This window comes from Oenanthe melanoleuca, chromosome 5 (assembly GCF_029582105.1).
Source record: "Oenanthe melanoleuca isolate GR-GAL-2019-014 chromosome 5, OMel1.0, whole genome shotgun sequence".
Taxonomy (NCBI): Eukaryota; Metazoa; Chordata; class Aves; order Passeriformes; family Muscicapidae; genus Oenanthe; species Oenanthe melanoleuca.
This window is the reverse complement of record NC_079339.1, coordinates 6,501,103-6,510,408: the sequence shown is the minus strand read 5'-3', so window position 1 is coordinate 6,510,408 and position 9,306 is coordinate 6,501,103. Positions and strand designations below refer to the sequence as shown.

General features: G+C 42.0%; 1 protein-coding gene across 4 annotated transcripts; it reads left to right on the top strand.

Annotated features, from left to right (window-relative positions):
• The first annotated feature begins 182 nt into the window (after positions 1-182).
• DHCR7 (7-dehydrocholesterol reductase) lies at positions 183-8,111 on the top strand. Of its 4 annotated transcripts, XM_056492915.1 has the most exons (9): positions 183-338; positions 548-762; positions 2,099-2,208; positions 3,053-3,275; positions 3,830-3,920; positions 4,572-4,785; positions 5,225-5,429; positions 5,942-6,073; positions 6,658-8,111. In XM_056492915.1, exons 2-9 carry the CDS (start codon positions 733-735, stop codon positions 7,120-7,122), a joined length of 1,470 nt encoding a protein of 489 aa, XP_056348890.1. In that variant the 5' UTR covers positions 183-338; positions 548-732; the 3' UTR covers positions 7,123-8,111. The 4 variants fall into 4 exon arrangements, with proteins under 4 accessions (XP_056348890.1, XP_056348891.1, XP_056348892.1 ...); XM_056492916.1 differs by lacking the exon at positions 548-762 and having other exon boundaries at positions 183-334; positions 2,039-2,208; XM_056492917.1 differs by lacking the exon at positions 548-762.
• The last annotated feature ends 1,195 nt before the right edge of the window (positions 8,112-9,306 follow it).

Sequence of the window (9,306 nt, the reverse complement as noted above, 5' to 3'; positions counted from 1 at the left end):
GCCAGCCAAAGCGCTTCCGGCCCGCGCGCTCCTGGCTCTGCGCAGGGCACGGGGCGGAGCGTGCACCCCGCGCGCTCCTCAGCCCATGGGACGAGCGCGCGCCACCAATGGGGAGCCGCGGAACGGGCGGGACTGGGCGGGGATTGGCTGAGACGGTGAGGCGGGGGCGGGGACCGGAGGGGCCGATGCCGGCTGAGAGACTGTTGGCTCTCCCAGAGCAAGAGCGTCAGCGGCCGGGGCGGCTGCGCGGAGCGGCCTGTGGTGTGAAAGTGGTCCTCTATCAAGTGACTTCCATTAAGTGAGCTCCCGGCGAGCGAGGGATCCCGGTCCGTAGGTGGGTGAGTTCCTTCCTTATCATGTGTGGGATCGGGCCTGAAAAAGAGCCAACCGTGTGGGCAAAGGGGGGCGGCGAGCCGTCTTCTCGTCAGATCGCTTCTGAAAAGAAACCTACGGGGGAAGGACTAAAGAAAGTGGCCTTAAAGCGAGGTAGAAAGTGGGATTAGATGGGAGATTTTTTTTTTTCTTTTTTCGCTCTTGGTGTGGTGAGGCGTTGAAACAGGTTGGCAGGAGGTGGTGGATGCAGAGGCTATGTCCAGGCTCCGGCTCCAGGTTATGAGCAAGCTCGCCCTGATGAGGCACATCGGGCCGGGACGTCAGTCCATAGTTCAGATTATAGGATGATGATCTTTAACACGAGAAGTGTTTGATGCGACTGAAAGAAAACTACAATTCATGTTCCACGGAGAGAATATGTGTTGCCGAGTAAGTCAGTCCCCATTCCCACTGATTTTTGATTTAGATAGGATTATGTCTTGTTTTCTATGGTATTAATGGCATATATGGAGCAAGGACTCTGGGCAGAAGTATCCAATTCACAAGGTCACTGATAATGTTACAGTAGTAGCAATTTTTCAAATTAAGGCAGGCAGTTAAGTTACAGAGATTTATGAGCATGTGGTGAAACATTTTTTTTTCCTTTTACATTTACATGAAAGTAATAAGCTATATATTATCTATGCATCTTAAAAGAAATTTCCAGTTAGCAAGAAGTTTAGTGGGTTACTTTGATATCAGTGTGTGAGGTTAAGACCTCCAGTGCTCCAACTTCATTGGGTTATCTTCGTAAATGAGCCAAGCAGCTAATAGTTGCTAAAAAGATTATTTATTGCAGAAGCAAATCAGTTTCAAAAGGCACAGTCACAGACATCAAAGTCCATGCTTAGTTTTGGTATAAAGTCCCAAAGAGAAGCAGAAGCTGCTCTTTGAGATCCTGGTGGGGCCAATATTGCTGCGGCAGCTCCTATCTTCTTTTCGGGTGTTGACGATAGCGGTGAGCAAAAGCAAAATAGAAAAGCAATGGCAGAAAAGCAGAAAAAGCACCAACTCTCCCCAATACATACTCTTATATAGGATCTTCTCAACAAGCTAAGATGCAAACTCAGACCAACTCTCCTTAACCTATTAAAATTCTAGTTTCTTAACACGCTAAGTTATTTATAAACTATGCATACAACCTATCTTGTTCTATATGAAAAATGTAAGCAATATTCTTACTACAGCTCTGTTTTGTCTAAGCACTGTCTAAAACTATGTTCCTGGAGCCTCCACTGAAAACATTAATATGTTTTTAAACCTTCACTAGAACTTCAACTTCAGCATCTAAACCTTTTACTTACTAAAAGCATTAGAGCTCATACTAAAACTTACTGGCTTACATACTTATCCTAAAACTTAAACTTATACTAAAACTTGCACTTATAGTTAAACTTCTACTTTATGTGTGAGTGGCTTAATATACTTCAATTCATCCAAAGGATTTAATTCAATCCCTGCACTCTAATTTCTCCCTGAAGAATTTAGAGAGGCCCCCAACTCATTGGCTCCAGCATCAGTGTTTTGATTATGTTTTGCTGAATATAAGTTCATAGGGAATTAATTGGTGAAAAATTCTTGCTTCCTCTCCTCTACCCTCAAATTTTTTGTGGTCTGAAGTCTATATAACAGATTTTAGCAACTTTTGTTTGTCATTCTTTTGTAGATACACAAGACTTACTAAGAACAAGCTGGAGTAATAGGATTCATATTTTCTTTCCTGCAGGACATCATGGCAACCCATCTTCCAAAGGAGAAAAAACCCATTGAAGGAAGAAAACACCAAAACATGCAAAATGATACTAAAGCATCTCAAGGCCAGTGGGGAAGAGCATGGTGAGAGAAGTCGATGACTTCAAGTAGCCCTTGTATTTCCAATTGCTTCATTCTTACTCTTTGAGATGCTGTATTCTTTTTAAATTTCCCTCTGTTAATAACAGATTTTTGTGTTGCCCTGCTCTGGAAAGCTTATGGATAATTTGCTGTAGCAATAGGTGCTGAAGAAGAGTTCTTCAAGTTTTTTAACGCAGAGAGTTGGCCAGATGATTTGGGATAAATCACACTCCTTGGAAAAAAGAAAAGCAAATCATAAAAATTGATAAAATTTCTGGTTCCTTCAAGGAAAGAAATGTTTCCTGAAATTTGGGAAACAGACATCCTGGTATCCGTGGCATTCCCAGCTGACAAGTCCTGCTGTAGCAAGATTTACGACTCATGTACCAGTTCTCAATGAGATGGGCAGGGCATTGTACTGCAGCTGGGGACAGCAACAGTGGCACAGAAAGTGCAATGTATGGCTGTACAAGGTCTGTCTTTTCCAAGTTTCCAAGCTTTGTATAATTTTCTTGGGATTCCATTATCACTTCCAACTGAATACTCCACCAGTTAGAGCCATGATTGCCATCAAAAAACGTTAAATCAGTAATCATAATCTGGTTTTTGGAGGGGAGATTTTATCTAATCTCTTGCACTGATCAACTGGTATAGTTTTAGAGAGGCTTGTGGCAAAGTATGTTTTCTGCTGAGTTTTTTATTGCTGTTTGACCCCCAAAGATGTCCATGCCCTGAATACATTTTCGGTTTTCATCCAGCTAGGTCTAGAAGGTCCACTGCAAAAATTGTCTGATATTTTTATCTGTCTGAAACCTGGGGAAACAAAATGCTCTGTTTTGGTTTACAGGGAGGTGGACTGGTTTTCCTTGGCAAGCATCCTTTTCCTGCTCATGTTTGCACCACTGATTGTATATTACTTCATCATGTCCTGTGCCCAGTACCAGTGCTCTCTGGCTGATCCACTCCTGGACTTGCTGACAGGGAATAAGCATCTGTCTGACATCTGGAACAGCACTCCCACAATGACCTATAGAGCTGCTGCCATCTATGCCCTTTGGGTCACTTTCCAGGTACATTATTGAGTTATGATCTGGATCCAGTGTCTGGTTTCCCTCACAGATGAATCCTTTTGCACCAAGGATGGTGGAATGTTGCACTGGCATTTACTCTTTGGTGTTTCACAATTTCCGAGGTGTTTTGGAATCCAAATGGACTTGGAAAATAAGCATGTAAGGAATATACACAAATATTCTTTGTGTGACATACTCCTTTATGAGGTTTTTAACAAAAAATGGCTATATAACAATGGTACCCATTTGTTTTAAATTAACATACAAGAAAAAGATCAAAATAAAAGGATGAAGACCTGAATGTAGTTACCAACTGTCCTGCCTTCCCACCAAAAAAGGATTACAGCCTTACATGAAATACATCTTTAGAGCTATAGAATAGCTTAGATGTATTTCTAGTTTAAAATCACAACAGCTAAATATTGCCATATTGGCTTATCCAATACTTACTAGAAACTTAAGAGAAATGTTATATTTGGTATATGTATGTAAGGGATAATGTTTTGAGGGGTTTTTGTCTTGTCTGTATTTACTGTGAATACATTCTCTTTTAGGTTGTTTTGTACTTGTTCATTCCTGATTTCTGCCATAAATTTCTCCCTGGATATATGGGAGGTGTACAAGAAGGTGCTGTCACCCCTGCTGGTAAGGTCTTCCTTGGAATACATGCACACTATGCAATCTTCTGAAATGATAGTATTTCTGCTTCGTAGAGTCTTTAATAACCCATGTGTAACCAGAGGAAATGTGGATGTAAATGGTCTCACCTTCTTCACATGTTCACTTCAAACAAAACTAGAAAATAATCCAGGTAATCTTTTAGAATAAGTTAGAGCATTTGTATCTCTTATAATTCATAAAACTGTTGATCTGGTAGGCACCACACCAGCAATAGAAAAGTACTGGTTGATAATTTTGGCACTTAAAGTTGTCAGTGGACTATTGCTGGTATTTGACAAGATACTTTTACCTGCTCAAGCTCCATTAACCCAAGGGACTTGGACAAAATGTGTGATGTGAACTGTTACTGGGCTTGTTACTCTAGTCAGTTTTGGGGAACATTTGAATTCAGTTTTTTGAGGAGAAAAACTCAGCCTAACAAAACCTAATGGGTACAGCAGAGTCTAATGGACCTTTCAGAAAAGTACCTCAAGGTATTTTATTGGGAGAATGAGGAGAGAGAGGTCATTTCATGAGGACTTGATTGAGCTTCTGTGTATTCTGTGCATACCCCTATTAATTAAAAGCTGTATTAATGCAGAGTCACTAACACTCCATTTTTTCTTCATATTTTAGGTGTCGTAAATAAATACGAAATCAATGGACTTCAGGCCTGGATCATTACCCATGTGCTTTGGTTTGCAAATGCTTATTGCTTCCACTTCTTCTCACCTACCGTCATTTTTGACAACTGGATTCCTCTCCTGTGGTGTGCCAATATATTGGGATATGCAGTGTCCACCTTTGCAATGATTAAAGGCTACTTTTTCCCTACAAATGCCAAAGACTGGTATGTGAATTTTAATGATGAGAGAATACTAGGTATCAGAGATTAAAATTGTTAAATAAAAATTGGATATATAAATTGAATAATAGAGTATATTTCACTAGCACAGAGAGCTAGGCCAATGTATGGCAGTGGTTCTTTGCTTCACCCGCACTATCCTGTGTGTTTCATGCTGCACACCATGGGACTGGCAGCTTCAGTGTCACAGATACACCCATTCTAAAAATGGTTAGATTATTCAGAAGCGTTACCAAGAGTAAACCCAGGCACCTCTGAAATTCTACAATTCATGTCTATTAATGTAATACTTTAGTCATGTAAGTTTGTGTTACCTTGCACAATGTTACATGGTTTTATGATTTGTGAATTGTGTAGTCAGAGTAGCAATTATCTGTATTTGTATAGAACTCTGTCCATTTCTAATTTTTTAAATGTTTTACAGCAAATTCACTGGAAACTTCTTTTATGACTACATGATGGGGATTGAATTTAACCCTCGAATAGGGAAGTGGTTTGATTTCAAGCTGTTCTTCAATGGGCGTCCTGGGATTGTGGCCTGGACTCTAATCAACCTTTCCTTTGCTGCCAAACAACAGGAGCTGTATGGTCAAGTGACAAACTCCATGATCCTGGTCAATGTCCTCCAGGTAAATTCCAAGGAAGAATTGAAGAAAACAGTTTGGAAATAAGCTAGTATGAAAGTAGAAAAAAATCTCCTTCTGTGGAAATGAAACTGAGGCATTTTTCTGGCCTGAAACAAGTTCATTCAGTGTTGGGACTTCTTTGGATTTATTCCCTGATCTGTGTAAATGGAAGCTTTATCTCTCCTCTTTGTAACCCTGTGACTCTAAGCTGAAGAGAGATCAGAGTGGTCAGTTGTGAGTTTACTTCCTAAGCGTTTGTCCTTGAATTGTTCACTTGCCTTAGTCATCCTACTAGTGTCTCTGTCTAGAGAGATAGATTCTGTGTATCCAGGTAGGTTGTATTTATGTGAGAGTTCTTAACTTTGTTCAGAAATGTCTGGTTTTGAAGTGCTAACATAAAAACACCAATGAATTTGAGATCACATCACAAGGCAGCACAGACATTAAGCTGATGCTGTTAAGCAGGGTAACTGATGACAGTGCTCTGTTATTAATGTAAAATTATTCTGTTGCAGGGTATTTATGTTCTGGACTTCTTTTGGAATGAAGCCTGGTACTTGAAAACCATTGATATCTGCCATGATCATTTTGGATGGTATTTGGGCTGGGGAGACTGTGTTTGGTTGCCTTACCTCTATACTTTGCAGGTAAAAAAGTGTACACTGTGTGTTTGGGCTAACAGGGATGAAACTCTCCAGAAACTTTGTTTCTAGCAGTTTAATTTGAACCCTTAACGTTTCTATATTGTTGGACTGTTGAGAAATTATTGCAATGTTCTTTGTAACAATGCTCTTGTAGGAAAGAAAGCTTCCTCTGTGTGTATTGGATTTGACACCTTTTCCTCTCCTGCCCTTCTTTTTTGCCTCTTTCTGCCACTGTCGATTGAGTCTGCATACTTTTCTAAATCCTTTCAGTTTCTTTTTTACTCCTGCTTGTTGAAGGTCTTTTGGTTAGTAGTGGTTTGTTGGGTTTTGTTCCTTCTGTCTGGTTTGCATCCTTGCATCTCCTCTCTTCTTGTTTCACACAGTGCAGTTTTGGAGAGAGAAAGAGAGAAAATCTAGGATGCAGAGTTTTCTGAAAGTTTTGTGCAGTTTTACTATTGCAGTACATTTTTCTACTCCTTCTTCTGTTGGTCTTCTTGGTCTGTTGCGGGTCACTGTAGTCAAGGAATTTGTCTGGCGTACTAAGCCTCTGTTGGAAGTAAATGGCTGATTGTTTTTGTGCTCCCCAGGGTCTGTATTTGGTTTACCATCCTGTCCAGCTGTACACAGCTCATGCCGTAGGGATCTTGATCTTGGGCTTGCTGGGTTATTACATCTTCAGAATGACCAACCACCAGAAGGACCTCTTCCGTCGGACCAGTGGCAACTGCAGGATCTGGGGAAAGAAGCCAGAGTACATCGAATGCTCCTACATATCCATGGATGGCATCAAGTACCACAGCAAGCTGATGACTTCTGGATTTTGGGGCTGGGCACGTCATTTCAACTACACAGGAGACCTGATGGGCTCGCTGGCCTATTGCCTGGCTTGTGGCTTTAAGCACATCCTGCCATACTTCTACATTGTTTATATGACCATTCTGCTCACCCACCGCTGCCTTAGGGACGAGCACCGTTGTAGCAGCAAGTATGGGAAGGACTGGAAGCGCTACACTGCTGCAGTGCCTTACCGGCTCCTACCCGGAATATTTTAAGGCTAATGCAGGATGCAGGGGAAAGGAAAAAGAAGAAACGTGCAGGCATGCCATGTTTAAAGTGACTAAAGTAAGGCACTGAACTACCCCATTTTTTAGAAGACTCTTTTAATTGGAATACCCTTCTGAATCTCCCCATTTCCAAATTAACTTGGAGCTCAAGAAAAGATGCATGTATTGAGACTCCTGAGAAATCCCAAAGATGGGAGGTGGCCTTATCCTTGATAGTAGCAGGGTTCTGGCAGCACTGCTTCAAAGAGTTCTGTCATCTCATTAGGAAATAAGTTTTCTGATGCAATTGCTTGTGACCATCAGAACCTACAATTGGGAAAAACTGCAAGGGAGATTTGATTGTTGGTTGCTTGTCGAGAGATGAATGGCGGAAATACTGAACTACAGAAGCTGGTCTGAAATAACTGTTATAATCTAAAATAAAAGTGAAAACTGTTACAAATTAGTGCAATTTTCAATACAGTAGGGAACATGACCAACTGAGTTTTGTTTTGCTACTGAGCTGTGCTGGTTGGGCTGGAGTAGAATTAATTTTTTTCATAGTAGCTGTTATGGGCATAGTTTTGGATTTGAGCTGAGACAGTACTGACAACATGGGTGTTTTCACTACTGCTGAGCAGTGTTTACACAGCATCGAGGCCTTTTCTGCATCCTCACCCCACTCACCAGGGAGTGGGCTGGGTGAGCACAGAGAGTCGGGGGGGAACATGGGCAGGACAGCTGACCCCAACTGACCCGAGGAATATCCAAGGCCATATGGCATCATGCTCAGTACATAAAGCTGGAGGAAGAAGGAAGTGGGGGATGTCAGGAGTGATAGTATTTGTCATTCCAAGTCACTGTTACATGTGATGGAGCCCTGCTATCCTGGAGATGGCTGAACATCTGCCTGCAGGTGACAAGTGAGGAGTAGATCCCTTATTTTCCTTTGTTTGTGTGCAGTTTTTCCTTTACCTATTAAACTGTGTTTATCTCAACCCATGAGTTTTCTCCTTTTCCTGATTCCCTCCACATCCCACTGTGGGGGAGTGAGCAAGGAGCTGTGTGGGGCTGAGTTGCCAGCTGGGGTTATGCCATGACAGTCCTTTTTGGTGCCTGACATGGAGCTCAAAGGGTTTGAGTTAACAGCAGCTTTGGCTGGAGTGTTCTGGGTTGGATTTATAGCTGTTGGTGCTGTTGGGTTGTCAAGCTCCTATGCTTGCCATGGGGCTCACTAGGGGTTTCATTTTGATTTTGCTGCTGGCTGTGGTGCTTCTCTCTGTGTGCTGTTCCTGGGGACTTGGATGGCAACCCTGGTGACTCACTTGGGCTGGCAGGTGGCCAGGGTATCACTGCTGTTTCTGTGCTGCTGGAACTCCAGTGTGAGCTTGAGTCAAGGGAGCTGTGACCTGTGGATAAGCCCAGACGGGAACAGGACACCGTCAGGCATTAGTGGCTGGGAATAAGCCCATGGCAGAGCAGGAACCTCTCAGAGCATCTGTGGCTGCCATGGTCATATGCGTGCCCAAGAGGGACTGTGGCCCAAGAATAATACCTGAAGCACTTGTGGCTGTGGATTAGGCCATGCTCAGCAGGTGCCCCAGGAAACATCAGTGCCTGTGCATGGGGTCGTGCTGGAGCACCTCAGAGCCATGGCTGTGGATAAACCCCTGGCAGTTACAGCCTTGGAGAGACTGCAGCCATGGGGAAAGCCACATCCACTTCTTCAGTGTGGCAGGAAAACTTCCTTCCCTATAATTTGTATAAGATCATGTTTGTAAAAATTTAAGGTTCTAAACTTAGATTCAGGACAAATAAAATACTGCTAATTTTTCTTCGGCTATTTATTGTTACACAGTTATCTTTCAGAATGACTAAAGGATACAAAAGGAGCTCTTCAAAATGTCTATTTTTCAAGAGCTCCTTGGAATTCTCTTTTCTGAGGTGAACCAAATAAAAAGAATGAGGCATCATAGTATGAACTGTGCAGCTTGTAACAAGCTTGGTAATTATGTTCAAGCTAAAATTCTTTTTTTTTTAATTATTGCATATAAATATACTGTTAGTTTTTAGAGTAAATAGGAAAGTGTAAATTGATGTTTTGTAGAAGCAGCTGAATGCACTGATCTTCATGGCAGGTTTGGATGAGTTGTGTTGGTGAGAGTGTGTTCTGGTTGTGTTGCAGTTATCCAG